The 18,950-nt window shown below is 37.7% G+C and overlaps 1 protein-coding gene across 1 annotated transcript in view; it reads right to left on the bottom strand.

Annotated features, from left to right (window-relative positions):
• Zgrf1 (zinc finger, GRF-type containing 1) overlaps positions 1–18,950 on the bottom strand; it is a 60,300-nt gene that overhangs the window by 12,315 nt on the left and 29,035 nt on the right. Inside the window, exons 10-17 of the mRNA XM_013023851.1 lie at positions 16,893–16,945; positions 15,451–15,589; positions 13,202–13,386; positions 11,388–11,584; positions 9,718–9,857; positions 5,581–5,724; positions 3,120–3,234; positions 981–1,246 (exon numbers count right to left, since the gene is read on the bottom strand). Of these exons, the coding sequence (XP_012879305.1) occupies positions 981–1,246; positions 3,120–3,234; positions 5,581–5,724; positions 9,718–9,857; positions 11,388–11,584; positions 13,202–13,386; positions 15,451–15,589; positions 16,893–16,945 (1,239 nt within the window). The remainder of the gene's footprint in view (positions 1–980; positions 1,247–3,119; positions 3,235–5,580; positions 5,725–9,717; positions 9,858–11,387; positions 11,585–13,201; positions 13,387–15,450; positions 15,590–16,892; positions 16,946–18,950) is intronic.

Below are 18,950 nucleotides of genomic sequence, written 5' to 3'. Positions count from 1 at the left end.
TCAGCTTAACAGGATAAACAGGTAAAGGGGAAATGATCATCTAACATGGCAAGTAACATGGCTGTGGGGTACAGGAAAAAAGAATACCCATGTGTGTTTTGGTGGGGACAGGAATGCTTCCTAAAAGGAAGAAGCTGGAGGACTAAGTCTTCAAGGCTTAAGATATCAAGACTGCTTAGAGGAAGGATTATTTAATGTAGAAGTGTGACAAGTATTGTCAAAAAGAACTTTAAATGGTCTATATAGGCTAACAGCAAATAGATAGCCAATGAGGTTGGAGGGAGGTGAAACAGTAAGTCCTCAGTTTGCTATAGCTAAAATATTTTAATTTCATCTTCAAGGATAGGGAGGTCACTGAAGGACTTTAAGCAATAGGATTTATCAGATGGTTTCAGAAAAATATGGAGAAAGATAAGGCACTCAGAAAACTATGTGAGATAATCATAAAAATAATAAATGCTAACTTTACCAAGTATCTCCCATGTGCCAGACACTGTTCTAAGCCTCTCACTTATGGGCATTTTTTATTGTTGTTATTGTTTGTTTTTTTTGCCTTTTGTTGTTGGTGGCACTAGAGCCTGAACTCAGGGGTATCATACTCATTCAGCTTGCTGGTGCTCTATCATTGAGCAATACCTCCAGCCTATCTTTTAGCTGGTGGGAACTGTGTTCCTCTAGCTTTCAGGCCTGTGAATAGCTAGGATTACAGGCATGAACCATCCCCACCCAGATCATTTCACCTATATTAACTCATCCTCCACCCAATGAGACATTCACCTTTCAGAGCAAGAAATCAAAGCTAGGTAATCTGTCCAAGATCCTAAACATAAAAAATGAGAGAACCAGGATACAAAGGCAAGATTCTAACTCTTCAGCTGACACTCTTACTCTCTGGGAAATTGCAAAGGAAGAGGACAAGTTACAACGTTTATATTATTATATTAAAGTGTATTGACTAAGGTCGTCTTCTTGCTTCTTACCATGTATGACTGTGATAGGAAGGGTATGGATGCACATTTCCTTCACTTCACCAACACTTTCCAGGGATGACATCATTTGAGCGATTTGAATTAGAGCTGTAGCTTGGTCCTTGTTTAACTTGTGTGTCTGAATGAACTCACTGGCTAACTGCAATGTTGCTCCTAGGCTGAGGAGCTCAGATTTTGTGTTGATATTTACAGTGGCTGGTGGAATAAATTTTCTCTTACTGACAACATTCTTACTGCTAACTGTAGTTGATGAAGACCTGGTTTAAAAAAAAAAAGGCAGCAAATCAAAGAAAACTTAAAGACTTTTGAGATAGCTAAGTGGACTTTTCATAACTTAAGTCTTCCTTTTTTAATCATCACAGAAGATATTTTGAGGGAGAACAGATTTAGATCTCAATTTAGAGGTCAATGCAAGAGAAATGTTTTGTTCAATACCTACAATTTGCTAGCTTGAGTCAAAAACATATTCTTTTATATAATCTTCACAACAAAACAATTATCCAAAATATAAATATATAATTAAACTGTTTTCCCCAAAGTCACACTATTAATAAATGGTAGAATGCTTAGAGAACACAGCACCTGTTTCTGGTAAAATTACAATAATTGCTTTTATTTCTACAAGGGCTCAACTCATTTCAAGTTAGATAAATAACATAATGAACCCTTAAGGATTTTTTCTTTTGTACCTAGGATTCATTATGGTGAGAGTAAATCACAGCAAGATGGATAATAACATTGAAAATTAGGAAACAGAAAATTTCTATCATTTTAATGCATTTAAATGAGAGCAAAATTACAGTTTATATAGATGTCCCCCCTCCCCTTTATTTTTTGTCAGCTGTGGGGCTTGAACTCTGGGCCTGGGCTGTGCCCTGAGCTCTTCAGCTCAAGACTAGTACTCTACCACTTGAGCCACAGCACTACTTCTGGTTTTCTCGCAGTTTATTGGAGATAAGAGTCTCACAGACTTTCCTGCCTGGGCTGGCTTTGAACCGTGAACCTCAGATCTCAGCCTTCTGAGTAGCTAGGATTACAGGCATGAGCTACCGGTGCCCAGCATAAATGGGGCTTTTTAAGAAGGGGCCTGGGTATTTGAAATATTAAAACTGAAATGAGGATTATGTCAAAAATAAAATTACATGCAGGCACCAGTGTCTTGTGCCAGTAATCCTAACTACTCAGGAGGCTGAGATCCAGAGGATTGAGGTTCAAAGAAAAGTCTCCAACTCCAATTAACCACCAAAAAGTTAGATTGGAGCTACAGTTCAAATGGTAGAAAACTACCAGTGAAAAGGCAAAAGGAAGAAGCCAAGTTCAAATTCTACTACTGGCCAAAAAAACAGGCAAACAAACAAAAACACAAAAAGAATAAAATTAATTCTTAAAATTTTAAATAATTGTGCCATATAAACGGATACATTTAAAACAGTCAAATAATTATCTTTAAAAAAAATTTTGCTCATGCTTATAATCCTCGCTACTCAGGAAGCTGAGATCTGAAGATTATAGTTCAAAGCCAGCATGGAAGGAAAGTCTGTGAAACTCTTGTCTCCTATTAACCACCAAAAAGCCAGAAGTGGGGCTGTGGCTTAAGAGGTATAGCTTAGACCAAAAAAGCTCAGGGACAGCACCCAGGTCCTGAGTTCAAGACTGGTGCGCACACATGCACACATACACATACATACACGCACACACATACACAACAAATTATTCCTTTAGCATCTGTGAGGCTGAGGCAAAGGATTCTGAATTCCAGGCCAGCCTGAAGGACATTAAAATCAAAACAATAAATTATCCCTTGATAAAGAAAAAAATTGCAAATATGTAGCAGCCCAAACTAAAACAAATAATAGCTGAGTAGGAAATTATGCATAATTCCTCCTTTCTTTTTAAAACAATTTATTAATTTATTTATGTACATGGGAATCAAACCCAAGGCCTCACATATTCTAGGCAAGTGCTCTACCCCTGAGCTACAATCTTATGTTTAAATAACAATAGACAGTAATCTTATGATCTGAAAGATAACTAAGCATTTTAAGGGTAAATTTTATTTAATGTGCTTTATATAGCATTTTCATTTGCTATTTTTAAATATCAATGCTCCAAAGACAAGTGATAACTTACATGGTTAATAGGTGAGGTGTTAGTGGTAGAGTAGCTGGATTAAAATAGTTCTGAATGTTTTTCAAAGTAGTCAGCTCTGTGCTGGCATTACAGACCAATAATGCATGGACCATTACTAGAGAAAAGAAGCAGAAAACAATTTTATTTTATATAAATGTACCAATTAAATATCGCTATAACCCAAGAGTTCAGCTACCGAATTCATCAAATGATACAAACTGCTAAATACCTGCAAAGATACACAAATTTTTATCCATTCAATAGTACAGCATCCACTTACTCATTTCATAGGTGACCACCCACACAGAGTATAACTTTAATCATACTTGGACTTCTATGTATCGGTTGAAAGAACATTTGTTTTGATCTAATGTATTGTGGCACTATCTGACAGGCAGCTCTCTTTAATCAGTATACCACTTATGATGCACAGTAATCTTTATGTAAGTTTTAAATGTGTCTTGCATTTCTTCTTCAATTATCTTGTAAAAATATTAAGAGTGCTTATATTCTAATAGTAAGAAAACAACTTTAGGAAGTGGTGCTGTGACTCAACTGGTAGAGTGCTCGCCTTGAGCTGACAAGCTGAGGACAGCACCCAGGCCCAGAGTTCAAGTCCCACGACCAACAAAAAAAAAATCCCAAACTGGGAGCTGGTGGATCACTCTTGTAATCCTAGCTACTCAGGAGGCTGAGTTCTAAGGATTATGGTTCAAAGCCAGCCCAGGTAGTAAAGTCTATGAGACTCTTATCTCCAATTAACCACCAGAAAACCAGAAGTGGAGTTGTGACTCAAGGTAGTAGAGCACTAGCCTTGAGCAAAAGAAGTCAAAAAAGAGCGAACAGCCCATTCTGGGGCACTGTTGTGGGGCATCCTGACTTCAAGCCCCACAACTGACAAAACAAAAATATAAAGTATCTCCCAAGCCAAGTACTGGTGGCTCATGCATGTAATCCTAGCTACTCAGGAGGCTGAAATCTGAGGATTGTGGTTCAAAGCCAGCCTGAGCAGGGAAGTCTGGTAGACTCCTACCCCCAATAAAAATACTCAGAAAAAGCCGGGCACCGGTGGCTCATGCCTGTAATCCTAGCTATTCAGGAGGCTGAGATCTGAGGATCACGGTTCAAAGCCAGCCCAGGCAGGAAAGTCCGTGAGGCTCTTATTTCCAATAAACCACTGGAAAACCAGCAGTGGTGCTGTGGCTCAAGCGGTAGAGCGCTCGCCTTGAGCTGAAGAGCACAGGGACAGCACCCAAGCCCAGAGTTCAAGCCCCATGACCGACCAAAAAAAAAAAAACTCAGGAAAGGCTGGAAGTAGTGCTGTGGCTCAAGAGGTAGAGCACTACCCTTAAGGAAAAAGAAGCTCAGGGATCGCACCCAAGGCCCTGAGTTCAAGCCCCCCCAGGACCATAAAAAAAAAAAAGCAAAACAAAAAACCTCCCCAGATGACAAGATACTCTTAAGGCAAATCATTAACTCCGAATCTCCAAGATCTTGTCAGTGTAAAAATATATTCCTCACTAAATGTACTTTCTAATAACCAAGAGAACCAGAGTTTGATGGAATTATTTGAAAAAATTTCATTTACATGTCTAATGGGAGTATACAAATCAACTTCAGCAAAATATTAGGTAATGGTTCAAGATTTAATTATCTCTTGGGGCTGGGAAGGTGGCTCAGTGGTAGAGCGCTTGCCTTGCATGCCTGAGGCCCTGGGTTCGATTCATCAGCACCATATAAGCAGGGGGGAAAAAAGCCGGAAGTGGCGCTGTGGCTCAAGTGGTAGAGTGCTAGTCTTGAGCTGAAGAGCTGAGGGACAGCACCCAGGCCCAGAGTTCAGGCCCCACGACTGGACCCAAAAAAAATAAATAAATAAAAAGATTTAATTATCTCTATAGGACTTGAACTGAAGAAATATTTATATTTTAGCTGGGCGCTGGTGGCTCACCTGTATTCCTAGCTACTCAGAAGGCTGAGATCTTAGAATCAAGGTTCAAAGCCAGCCCGGGCAGTCATGAGACTCTTATTTCCAATAAACCATTCGGAAAACTGGAAGTGGCCCTGTGGCTCAAGTAGTAGAGCGCTAGCCTTGAGCTAAAGAGCTGAGGGACAGCACCCAGGCCCAGAGTTCAAGCCCCATGACAAAAAAAAATTGTATTTCATATACGTATCTAAAATACCAGCTTTGGGCATTAGTCGTAGGACTTTCGTTTTTTCCTTGATGTACTAAGAGGATCTTTATTTTTGGTTTATAAGATTAAAATAATATTTATACTATTAAAGCAATCTCCATTTGAGCAATTTAAATTTTCATATGCATTTTCAGAAACACAATGTATACAATATTAGAAACTAGAAGTAGGCTTTCATCAAATAATCCCACACACAGTTAGCAATCTTGCTCACAGTGCCTCTGTTATTTATTTTAAATACAAATTAAGATGGACATGGCAACACTTACTGTTTGTGGGCCAGTTAGAAGGGAAATAGCCTTTCAAAGGTAGCAGTTCCACCTCATTGGTACATGATGGTCCAAAGAAAGCACTACATGCGATGAATGTATCTAGTTCGAAGTCTAGAGTTTTTGAAACCACCCAAAGGTCATCTAGAGAGACAAACATTTCCTCAGATTTATTGAGGTGTAATTGACATGTTTAAAAATGTATATAATCAGAGAATGTAACATGGTATTTGGGAAGGAGATGATGGGGAATGAAATCAGTCCCTTATGCACAGGAAGCATTCATTCTACCACTGAGCTACAAACTCACAACTTATTTGATAATAAGTATAACTTGTGTAATGATTCCTACAGCCACACAAACATATCCATCACCTGCCATTGTTACATTTGTGTATGTATACATTGTGTGTATACATATACAGTGTGTATTCATAATACATATATGTACATATGGATGTATGGATGGATCGATGACAAGAACTCTTCCCTGTGCAAATAATCTATCCCGTTTCCAACGTTCAGGTGCAGGATACATTTTTATTAACTATAGCCAACATGCTATGAAACCGTACAACTTACTTGTAACAGAAGGTTGATACTCTACCATCTCCATGTTTTCTTTATCCCTTAGACAGGCAACACTCCACATTCACTTATATACAGTCTATTGCAAATAAGTCTGCATCTGGTTTCACTTAGCATAAAGTCCTACACATCCACACATGTTGAAAATATCAACATGGCTAGTTTTATTATATACATATAATGTGGCTAATATTATACTAGAATTATATACACACTAATGTGGCAAGTATTATATACCTATGTATGTATACACACACACTCATGTGCATACACAGCATTATTTGTTATTCTTCCGCTGAAGGACAGTTGTTACCTCATCTTTGCTTTGTGAGTAAAGAATAAGTACAAGAGTGAAGATACCTCTTGAAGATACTGATTTTGTATCTCTTGGATATGTACCTAGTAATGGGGTAGTTACATAGTAGACCTATTTTGTTTTTTGAGGGTCTCCAAGGCTGCTTTCCACAATATCTATACCATGTCACATTCTCATCAATAATGTACAACAATTTCAGTTTCTCCATATTCTGATCAATAACTGTAATCTCTTGTCCTTTCAGAATTAGCCATTCTAGTAGGTTTGAGATATTATCTCATGTAGTTTTGATTTACATTTCATACACTGTTGGCCACTGTATGTCTTTTTTGGGAAAATGTTTATTGTAGTCCTTTGTTTAGTTTGCAATCAGATTATTTATTTGCTTCTTTTTTAATTTATTTATAGTTATTGTAGAAGTGATGTACAGAGGGGCTAACATTACATCAGTCAGATAAAGAGTACGTTTCTTTCTTTTTTTTTGTTAGTTGTGGGGCTTGAACTCTGGGCCTTGGCACTGTCCCGGAGCTCTTCACCTCAAGGCTAGCACTCTACCACTTCAGCAATAACGCCACTTCCAGTTTTCTGGTGGCTATTTGGACTTTCCTGCCTGGGCTGGCTTTGAACTGCAATCCTTAGATCTCAGCTTCCCAAGTAACTATATTACAGGCGTGAGCCACTGGTGCCTGGCTAAGAGTAAATTTCTTTTTGAACTATGTCACCTCTTCCCTTGTTCTTTCCCAGTTTTTCCCTCCTGATCCCACTCACAAGTTGTATATTCCATTTTCTTTTTTTTGGGGTCCAGTCGTGGGGCCTGAACTCTGGGCCTGGGCGCTGTCCCTCAGCTCTTCAGCTCAAGGATAGTGCTCTACCACTTGAGCCACAGCATCACTTCCGGCTTTTTTCTTTTTGCTTATGTGGTGCTGAGGAATCGAACCCAGGGCCTCATGCATGCAAGGCAAGCGCTCTACCACTGAGCCACCTTCCCAACCCCACATCCATTTTCAACACACTGTCTAGTGAGTACCACCGCTATATTTGTTCACTCTTCATCCCTCCATTTCTGTGCCCTCCTTACCCTCCCTAAGACAGATAAATGAACAAACAAAACCAAAGGAAATGAAAACAAAAGCAGCAGCAAAGAAACAAATACCTCTTGTTTCCACTTCCTGGAGTTCATTTAGATAAATACTTTTTATATGGTTAGATGTGTATACACATTGCACCCATGTGACCCCCCCTCATAAGAATACCTTCCTTTAGTCTCACTCTATGTGAATACCTAATTTATCAAGCCCTAATATATTTTTCTTTTACCATCTGGTGTGTTTACTTGTGGACTTAAAGGCACATTCTAATTACTATAAATGAGAGAAAGCATGCAACCTATATTTCTTTGGGTCTGGCTTATTTTGCTTAATATTTTTTCCATGTCCTTCTATTTCCTTACGATTAGTACAAGATCATTACACTGTTGGTGGGAATGTAAATTTATTCAACTGCTATGGAAAGCAGTATGGAGGTTCCTCAGAAGACTAGACATAGAACTTTCCTATGAACCAGCAATTCCATTCCATTCCATTTATCCAATAGAGCACAAGCTACTAGCATAACAATGTTTACTGCAGCATTGTTTACCATAGCCAAGATATTGAATCAACCCAATGCCCTTCAGTGGACGAATGAAACAAGAAAATGTGGCATACAAGGTTATTTGGTTTCTAACTGAGTTCCTGATGTATTTTGCATATGGTTTGAAAATATTTTCTCCCATTTTATAGATTCTCTTAATTCTGTTGATTGTTTCCTTTGCTGTATAGAAGCTTTAGTTTGATGTAAACACAATTATTTTTGCTTTTGAGGTCTTATCAAAAACTCCTCCACAAAACTATTGTTAAGTCTATTCAAACTGCCAGAATAAACTATATTAGACTGATTTGCTCTTGGCTTCACAGATGGGGCCTCTTACTGTATCCTCACATGGTAGAAGGGGCAGAAGGCTAGGTCCTCAATGGCAGATGGGTCCAAAGGGGATAGGATGCTCCCTTCAATCTCCTTTTATAAGGCCCACTAATCCCATTTGAAACATAGAGCCCAGGCAGATAAATATCAAAGAGACTTTTATCTCCAATTAACCAGGATAAAGACAGAAGAGGAGCCATAGCTCAAGTGGTAGAGCTCCAGCTGTGATTGGGAAATAGAAGAGAGAGGCCATGAGTTTAAGTCCCACTGTTGATGAGCAAGCAAGTCAAGTGAGTATGAGGCCCTGGGCTCAAATCCCAAGATTGGGGGGAAAAAAATTTAAACTAAAGATTTAAAATGTATTCGTTGAGTTGGGCATGGTGATACGTACTTTTAATTCTAGCACTGGAAAGGCTGAAGCAGGAGTATGGTGTGAGCTCAAGACACAGTTGAGGTTAGCAAGACCCTGTCTCAAAAATTTAAAAAACAAGTTCTTTTTAGGAATTCATTTATATAAGTTTATGTACAAGAGAAAGATGAGTTAGTGTGGTAACTTTGTGTTAAATATACATTGGCATACTAGATTTTGTTTTGGATTATGAGTTCACAAATGCTTAAATCATTTTAAAAATTAATTAACTAAATAAAAGCAAGCTATGTAAGGATTAATGACAAGAGTAGATCCTAAAACCAAAGATAATTCATGTAACTTAGTGCATCTAGAGATTTTTGAAAATCCATAGTTTTAAATGACTTTGTTTCTAAGTATACAATATTTGGGATGCGGTGTAGGCAGACAGTGAAAGAAGTACCCACAATCTCCCTATGCTTTCCAACGTATTTGCGATATTAGGTCAGAATAGAGCTGAATCAATATATTTATGTGACAAACATAAGTTTTAAGTCAAGAACTTGGTGTAACTAATCAAATGGCTTTGAGTATTCTTTTAATAAAGTTTCATGGGGGGGGTATATGTGTATGTGTATGCAGAATACTGGGTCTTGAACTCAAAAGCCTTGAGCTTTTACTTTTTCTACTCAAGACTGGCACTCTGATACTTAAGCCACATCTCCACTTCCAGCTTTTCTTTGCTGGTTAACTAGAGGTAAGAATCTCTTATTTGTCTGATTCTGCTGACTTTGAACTGTGATCCTCAGAACTCAGCCTCCAGAGGGATGAGCCACTGGTGTTTGGCCACTAAGGTTCTTCAATACAAAGAACTCAGAGAGCTGTGTTTAGCTGAATCACCTCAATGATCAGATTTACTTACCTTTGCTATAAACTGAAGAACTTTCCTTCCTACTCAGCTTAAGGTAAAGTTTGCTTTTGGTTTCACTATGAAATTCAGGATTTATTGTAGCAAACTTCTTTAGTTTGCCATACTGTTTTCTCTGAAAATCAAATCCCTTTCTGAAAATAATGAAAAATAAAAATATATTTGAGTATCAAGGTATAATTCTTTAAACCTTTAAAACATAGTACATCAATACAAGAACCAGAGTTAGATACATACATACATACATATATATATATATATATATGTATATACTTTCACATATGTACATAAGACATAAAACATTCCAAAGTGAAAATAACTCTCACACTGAATTGTCATCTGTTTTAAAAGATGGATAGGAAAAATATAAGACAAGCACTTCAGTTTCCAAAACTATAAAATAAGAATAATTTATTCCCACTATTTCCGTATGTTCAACATTACTATGATGTAAATGAAATATTACATATAAAATGCTTAGAAGATGGAGAGTGGTGTGGCTCAAGTGCATCCACCTAGTAAGAACAAGGCCCTGAGTTCAAACTCCACTAAAGCCAAAAAGAAAAGAAAGAAAAAGGAAAAAGTGCTTATAAGAGAGCCTGGTATTTATAAGCTTCCAATAAACTGTTATGTAAATGTTCATTATACTTACTTGTTTAGTAATCTCACTTTTACAAAAGACATGTTTCTAAAAGTAGTATCTTACAGGCTGCATAGGTCAAGCTTGTGAACAATCAGTTCCCTATTATCCTGCATTACGAAAAGATCATTTCTGGGGGCTGGGAAGGTGGCTCAGTGGTAGAGCGTTTGCCTTGCATGCCTGAGGCCCTGGGTTCGATTCCTCAGTACCACATAAGCAAAAAGAAAAAAGCCGGAAGTGGCGCTGTGACTCAAGTGGTGGAGCGCTAATCTTGAGCAGAAGAGCTGAGGGATGGCGCCCAGGCCCAGAGTTCAGGCCCCACGATTGGACCCCCCAAAAAAAATAAATAAATGATTTTATTTTTGGTTTGTTCAATAAGGTTCTTTGGATTATGGAGGAGAGCCATGAATTTAAAAAAGAAAGAAAAATAAGCTGGTAGAAAATAGCCTCCTCGGGCTGGGAAAGTGGCTCAGTGGTAGAGCTCTTGCCTTGCATGCTCGAGGCCCTGGATTCGATTCCTCAGCACCACATAAGAAAAAAGCCAGAAGTGGCGCTGTGGCTCAAGTGGTAGAGTGCTAGCCTTGAGCTGAAGAGCTAAGGGTCAGCGTCCAGGCCCAGAGTTCAGGCTCCATGACCGGACTGCCCCCCCCAAAAAAAAAGAAAAAGAAAATTGCCTCCTGTCACATATCCTGATATTGCTGTCATTTCATAGTTAGAGGACCAATATAAATTAAATTTAAATTAAAGATAAACCCTATTTTATAGTTGTAGAAACTGAAGCACTGTCTCTGTTAGATACTTTCTCTCCATTAGATAGGCAACTTAGTTGAAACACATTTCAACTTCTTTTAAAACTGATGTGGCTGGGCAGGTAATTCACTGGTAAAGAGCTTGTTTAGCATGTGCAAGGCCCTGGGCTCAATACTAAGTAGCTCAAATTATTAATAAAACAACTGATAATTCTGTGAGGGCTCCTATTCCTTGATATGGCTTAAAGGCAATTATTTGATATTATAAAACATACCTCACCAAAAGCTGGCAATCTTCATAGACTGGTATCTTTTGACTTCTCAAATACAAGCCAATGCTTTTAATATCATTTAAAACCATGCTGGGCTGAGACTCTTCCTGTGTCACTCCTCCTGGAGTCACTTCTTCCAGCCACTTAAAAAATTTACATTGATCAGCTTTGGGTCTATCACATGCATAAAAGAAACGACCCTGAAGGGAAAGAAAGTATTAAAATTTAGGGCTGAAAGTAGAGTGTCACCCAGTGGTAGAGTGCTTGCCTAGCATCCTTTGTGAGGCTCAGGGCTCTATCCCCAGCAGTGAAAAAAGAAAAGAAAAAAGATGAAAACTTAATGAAAAAAAGTTTTTATTGTTTCGTATTATGCTTGTTAAGACTTTACTCATAAGTTTGCTTGACATTAATGCACTCCAAGGAATTACTATGCAATCTAATTATTAATTTAATAAATTAAATTTTTAAATTGCCTAATTTTCACTTATTTTCTTTTTATCAAAAAAATCTATCAGTCTGAGAATATTTATTTGAAAGCCAGCAATAAATTCATATTTATTATTCTCTGATTAAATGTTTATAGGTACCTTGAAATTTATCCAGAAACAACTGTAAGCAACATCTGTACATTTCCTTCCATATCTTCCTCATACAAGTATATATATACACACACAGATAACATGTTTTCTTTTGCTAAAAACAAAATCCACATGATAGATTTTCTACCCTATAACATAATCTTTATATACAACAAGATAGTATGAACATGCTATCATGTCATTAAACAATTTTGAAAAGAAAGCCAAGATTTTAAGTGTCTATATGCTTCATTCTATGATTATGCCATTATTTATTAGTTCTCTCTTTTAACAACTAAATTTAAAGTCAACATGAGATATCCAATTAGTGAAAGAAAGCTGTTTTATGGCTAGGTATGGTAGTACATTCCTGTAATCCTAGCACTCTGAAGGCTGAGACAAGAGGATAAGTCTGAAGCTAGTCTGAGCTACCCAGCAAATTCCAAGTTCCAGGTTCCAAGTGAGCCTGAACTATATAGCAAAAGATTTGCCAAGAAAGCAAAGAAGGAAAGGAAGGAAGGAAAAATAAAAGCACAAGTACACGTGATCAACCAACATACATTTTACTAATATGACTTCCTCCACAGTATGTTATTAGCAATATGAGTTAAGTGAGCTAACATTCCTGTTCCTTTCACTGGGTCTGCGTCTTGTATTGAAGTTCCCACAGTAGACTAGCTTCAACTTTCATTTCTTTCAGGCTCATCTCCATATTCTCCCACCCTCAGGTGCTCTACTGTAACTTGGACATACTGTTCCTACTTTTACAATATTTTCTGTCTCTTCCATCTCTGTCCACTACTATGCAATGCATTCCTAAGCAACATAAAAGCCAAGTAATAGGAACTCAGAAATTTCAATTTTTAATTCTGTGCCCTAGAATACATAGATTAGCCTTTTCATAAAAAAAAGTATTAAGCTGGGCACCAGTTACTCACGCCTATAATCCTAGCTACTTGTGAGGCTGGCATCTGAGATTGTACCGGGACAGAAAAGTCTGTAAGACTTTTACCTCCAATGAACTACTCAGAAAAAGCTGGAAGTGGCACTGTGGCACAAGTGGTAGGGTACTAACCTTGAGCAAATAAGCTCAGTGAGAGTGCCCAGCCCAGAGTTTAGAGCCCAAGACTGGAAAAACAATAACAACAACAACAACAACAAAGGTTACTTATATCTCAAACAGAAGACTCCTAATCAAGAGTGAGACAAAAATGGAGTGTTGGGGAGCAGGAACAATACCTTATTTGGCCCTTCTTTTTTAACCATGACAAGTTTTGCTGGCTGGTTATGACGGCAGGATGGTAAACTTGTTTCTACATTTTTCAGATTCTCTCCTTTCGATGATGTGTAAAATGATATGTCAACTTTTGAAAGTGCTTTGTGTAGTCTTTGGGCCAACCCCAATAGCAATATATTTAGATGTTCTACAAAACAAGAAATAGACATGGTTGAAAATCAAATGTAAAATTATTTTGTATCTGTAGCACATATGTACTCTTTACTAGCCAAATTTGAAAATAGCCTTTTAAGCCCAGTCATCTGTAAGACTATATTTATATTTTATTTCTTTTTTTTTGTCTGTCATGGGGCTTGAACTCTGGGCTTGGACGCTATCTCTCAGCTCTTCAGCTCAAGGCAAAGCACACTACCTCTTGAGCTACAGCACCACTTCCAGTTTTCTAGTGGTTTATTGGAGATAAGAGTCTCACGGACTTTCCTGTCTGGGCTGGCTTTGAACCATGATCCTTAGATCTTAACCTCCTGAGTAGCTAGGATTACAGGCGTGAGCCACCGGCGCCGGGTTGTTTCTTTTTTATTATGACCTTTATTTTATCAAAAAGAAAAATTACAGCTACCAAATAATGTGTCCTGGCCACAAACACTATTAAGTGACAGATCTGGGTAATATACACAGTACTATAATCCCTTTTTATATCACTCAGAGATCTTTTCAATTATTAGTGTATATTAACTGTGCATATACATTGGTTTCACTGTATATTTCCATTCATATATATGTAACATGAATGAAAAACTGTTCTTAATATCCATTTGCAAATTTTTATCTTTTGAGACACTATGTAGCCCTGAACAACTACAAGCTCTTGATCTTCCTGCCTCAGCCTCCTGAGTGTTAGTATTACAGGCACATATTACTACCATTCCCAGCAACATCTTGCTTTTAAAATGGCAAGTTTTAGACACAGTCTGGGCTACTTAACAAGACCTTGCCTTAAAGTATAATAATAATTATAACACATAAAAGGCAAGTTTACCCTTGTATCTCCAGACATTCAAACCTAATTATGCTGCATATCCAAAATTTTCCACTTTAACAAAGGCATTTGTCTCTAATTTAAAAAAAAAAACAACTTTTAAAACCTGTAAGACCTATAAAGACAGTATTACTGGGGAAAATGATGAAAGGGGTGACGTTGGTCTAGATATATTATACTCATAAAGTGACATGTTGACTTGAAACTCCTTTGTACAACTACTTAAAGATAATTTTTTAAAGAATATAAACTCACGCCTGTAATTGAACTACTCAGGAGGCTAAGATCTGAAAATCAGTTAGAAGCCAGCTGGGGTAGGAAAGCCCATGAGAGTCTTATCTCCAATTAACCACCAGAAAACCAGAAATGGAGCTGTGGCTCAGATGGATAGAGTACTAACCTTGAGCAAAAAAGCTCAGGGAAGAACCCAGGGACAGAAGCTCCACAACTACCATCTCTCTCTCTCTCTCTCTCTCTCTTTCTCTCTCTTTCTCTGTCTCTCTCCTCTCTCTCTCACACACACACGCACACACACACACGCACACACACGCACACACACACGCACACACGCGCGCGCACACACACACACACACGCGCACACACGCACACACGCGCACATACACACACACACACACGTGCACACACACACACACACAAATAAAAAATATGGGGCTGGGAAGGTGGCTCAGTGGTAGAGTGCTTGTCTTGCATGCATGAGGCCCTGGGTTCGATTCCTCAGCACCACATAAGCAGAAAAGAAAAAGCTGGAAGTGGCGCTGTGGCTCAAGTGGTAGAGTGCTAGCCTTGAGCTGAAGAGCTGAGGGACAGCGCCCAGGCCCAGAGTTCAGGCCCCACGACCGGACCCAAAAAAATAAATAAATAAAATAAAATAAAATAAAAACAAATAAAAAATATGGTATTGATAGTTTTCACTTTTTCTTTTTTGATGGTGCTAGAAATCTGAACTCAGAGCTTTGTGCTTGCTAGGCAAACCTTCTACCAATTACTCCTCCAGCATACCATTACCCTATTTCAGAAACTCAATTCTGATCTAAAGTTAGAATAATAGCTACTGTCAAAAACTGAAGCAAGATTATACAAAATAACAAATCTCAGGTGGAAAATTTACTACAAAAATCCGTAAGATATACTTTCTCAGAATTATATTATATCAAATCAATAATCACAGTTTTGAAATGTGTCAATTCATACCTATGATGCAAGATGTAAAGGTCTGCTTATAATGTATGGGAGACTGAAAAACAGCTGGTATGTGAATCTGCCTTTGAGGAAGGAAAGCAGATTTTATTTTCTGCCTACTTGGGAAGCATAGCTCAGAGCCATTTATCTCCTGAAATGGAAAGATTCAAGTTATTCTAAAGGTTAAAAAACAAAATAAAACAAACAACCAAAAAAAACTCTTTACCAATCAGTACTTTCCTTACATATATTTAAGCAAACATATAATATTACTCTTAATTCCTAAAAATTAATGAAAATTGTTTCCTAATTGTAAATGAGAAATAAGATAAAGCCAGAATAGCTACACCTGGTAGCTGTCACCTGGTACTTGAAACTCAAAATAAGATTTAACTTTTCTTGTCTTCCCCTTAATAAGTTCTTCAGTAACTTTTGCTAAGAAAAAAAATTAACTAATGCAATTGGATTATTATGCCTTTATTGACTTGAAGAATGACTCAAAATCAACACGTAATAGACTACTTTTACTATAGTAACAATCAAATTGGCAAGACTAGATAGCTGAGAATAAAAACAAGCATAGTACTGGTGCAATTAGGACTAAGAGGTAGAATTTATTAAATACTTATTATGGGCCAAATACTGCAGCACAGACATTAAAATATGTAATAAGTTCACTTAATGTTCACAATTATTAAGAAAGCTTTTAAGTCAACAGAGATGACTCTGGCTAGAGTTCTAGATCGAGAAAAACCATATGTACCAAAGGTGAAGTTGCTTGCAATAATTTTGCTAATTCTTTTGTTGAAATTGAGACGAGTACTGGAAACAATGCACCCAAATGACTGATGCCATTTCCTCACCTGTAAATCAGTTACACTGTAGCTGAAGCAGGCAGACCTTCCTAACACATTTTGAATTTCCTCAGTTTTGGAAGTCTGCTTTAAATTTGAAGAAAGTGCTTTCTTTCTAGAAACCAAATCTTGACTGCTAAGATCCTGGTGTTGATAGAGCATGCCTTTTATCATTTGTAAATGCACAGAATCTACAGAGCTTTCACTTATAGCATCACCTTGTCTTTCACTCAGATCACTAAAATGCATCCCAGAAAGCATCTCAGCAAAGAACTCATCTTTTACTTTTCTCTCAACTCTGTTTAGAGCAGTCAAGTCACATTGGGGTGTGTTTTGATATTTTAGCCACTTGCTTTGAGTAGACTTAATACCAAGCATTGAAACATCTCCTGGAGGCATTTCCCTAAATACTTCAGAGGAAAAAGTTTCACTTTGGTCCTCAAGCCCAAAGCTAAAAGGAAGAACTTCTGACTCTTCACACAAGTTGAACATAGGAGAATTAGATGATTGTTCATAGCCAGTCACAAAAGAAGAATCTAAGTCATCTGACCTGTCAGCAGGTGGCAGAGTAGTAGCAAAAGGAATCTGGCCTCTACTTACAAAGGGAGGCCTTTGAAGGATCTTACTCTGTAGAGAACTAGATTTTTTCATTCCTAAAAGAAAACAGAATGTTGATTAAATAAATATGTACTACCAGCCATCAAAGCCTTCAAGAAACAGTGGCTATCTATACAAAAGCAGAAATACCTCATTGCCCTATTCAGGTTCTGAAACTTTTTTTGGGTCCGGTCATGGGGTCTGAACTCTGGATTCTGGGCGCTGTCCCTCAGCTCTTCAGCTCAAGGCTAGCGCTCTACCACTTGAGCCACAGCGCCACTTCCGGCTTTTTCTTTTTGCTTATGTGGTGCTGAGGAATTGAACCCAGGGCCTCAGGCATGCAAGGCAAGCGCTCTACCACTGAGCCACCTTCCCAGCCCCTCTAAAACTTTTTGAGGCTCACGAACTTGAAGTTCTTTTTTTCCTTCTACTTAAAGACCTTTCCCCCTAATTGCTATATTACAGTTACTCAGTATTTACATTTTCAAAGCCATTTTAAAGCCAAGAATGGATGCATCGTCCTCATTTTATAGATGAGATTATGGGGTCCAGAGAGAACATGTCTACCACATAGCATTATGAGGCTAAGTATCTGGAAGTAGTTTGGCTTTTACATTTGTTTGTTTGTTTTTGCTAGTACCAGGGCTTACACTTAGGGCCTAGTCATCTCTCTCAGCTTTCATATTCATTGCTAATGCGCTACTATTGAGCCACACCTTGAGTCTATTATTTTGTTGGTTAATTGGAGATGGAGTCTCATACACTTTTCTCCCCAGGATGCTTGATCCTACAGACCTCAGTTTCCTGAGCAGCTAGAATTACAACCACCAGCCACTGCCGCTGGTATAGTTCTCAGTTTTTAATATTTAATTTATATCTCTTTTCCAGAAACTAAAGTTCACTTAATATTGAGTGATTGTAACTTACTATGAACTTCTCATAACTTATTGTTACTCTCAAGACTAGGAAACTGTTGGCCTTAATTTGATCTACTGAAAGGTAACGGTAAAATCATGGCAGACTGGTGTGGATAAGTCTTTATAATTCATTCTATCAGCAACTTTACTAAAAGAGATACTTGTATAAGAAGTTAACAGTGCTGAATGCAAAACCATGAATAACACTTCATGGGAACTATACAAACTTAAAAGTTTGTATCTGACAATGCATACATTGCTGACAAAGTGACTGTTTTGTTGGCAGTAAATTCTAGAGATCATTTGGAAAGAAACAGAGTAGTAGATAAGCCAATGAATATTCTTTTATAAAATGCGTATTCTAATTCAACAAAGTTTTCAAAGTATTCAAGAATGGACAGAAGAGATGAAATTCCTTTAAAGAAGTAAAAGATTCACAGCTGGGCATGGAGGTACACACCTGGAACCCAAGCCCTCCAGAGGCAAAAAGATCTGCAATTCCAGGCCAGTCTGAACTATATAGTGGGCCTCCGTTTCAATAGATCAACCAACAAAACAAACAAAATAAGTGAAATTTAAAAAAAAAAAAATCACTTGCAACTCCACTGGAGACTTACTTATTTTAGAATGTCTTCCTTCTCCTCCCATCCTGACTTGCCTTGTCTTTTGCATTCTAACAACCACATCGATTAACCATCTCAAACCCAACTACCTATACATATTAAATTGTTTAAATAATTTTTATTGAGATTAAGTGATTACATAAATTTCACAAATTTTACAGTATCGTGGGATAGTGATACTTAGTTAAAGTCACAAACACATTTTAACCTTCATAAGGCAAATTGTCTCATCATGGTCTATAAAGTTTGTGAATTCTATAAGTATTAAATTTTTTATATGATCAACTCACAACCAAAAAAAGTTACCTACAACTTCACACGTCACCCAAAGAACTTCAAAATCAAAAGGAGATACATTAAAGACATTATAAAGAAAAGAGAAGGGTTGAGTACCAGCAGCTCATACCTGTAACTACTCAAGAGGTGAGATCATAAAAATCACAGTCCCTCCTTAGAAAGCTAAAGATTGACCTCCCTTACGACCCAGTCATACCACTTCTAGGCATCTACCCTGAACAACA

This window comes from Dipodomys ordii, unplaced genomic scaffold (assembly GCF_000151885.1).
Source record: "Dipodomys ordii isolate 6190 unplaced genomic scaffold, Dord_2.0 Scaffold70, whole genome shotgun sequence".
Lineage (NCBI taxonomy): Eukaryota > Metazoa > Chordata > Mammalia > Rodentia > Heteromyidae > Dipodomys > Dipodomys ordii.
The sequence above is the reverse complement of the archived record's forward strand: the minus strand, read 5'-3'. Positions and strand labels throughout refer to the sequence as shown.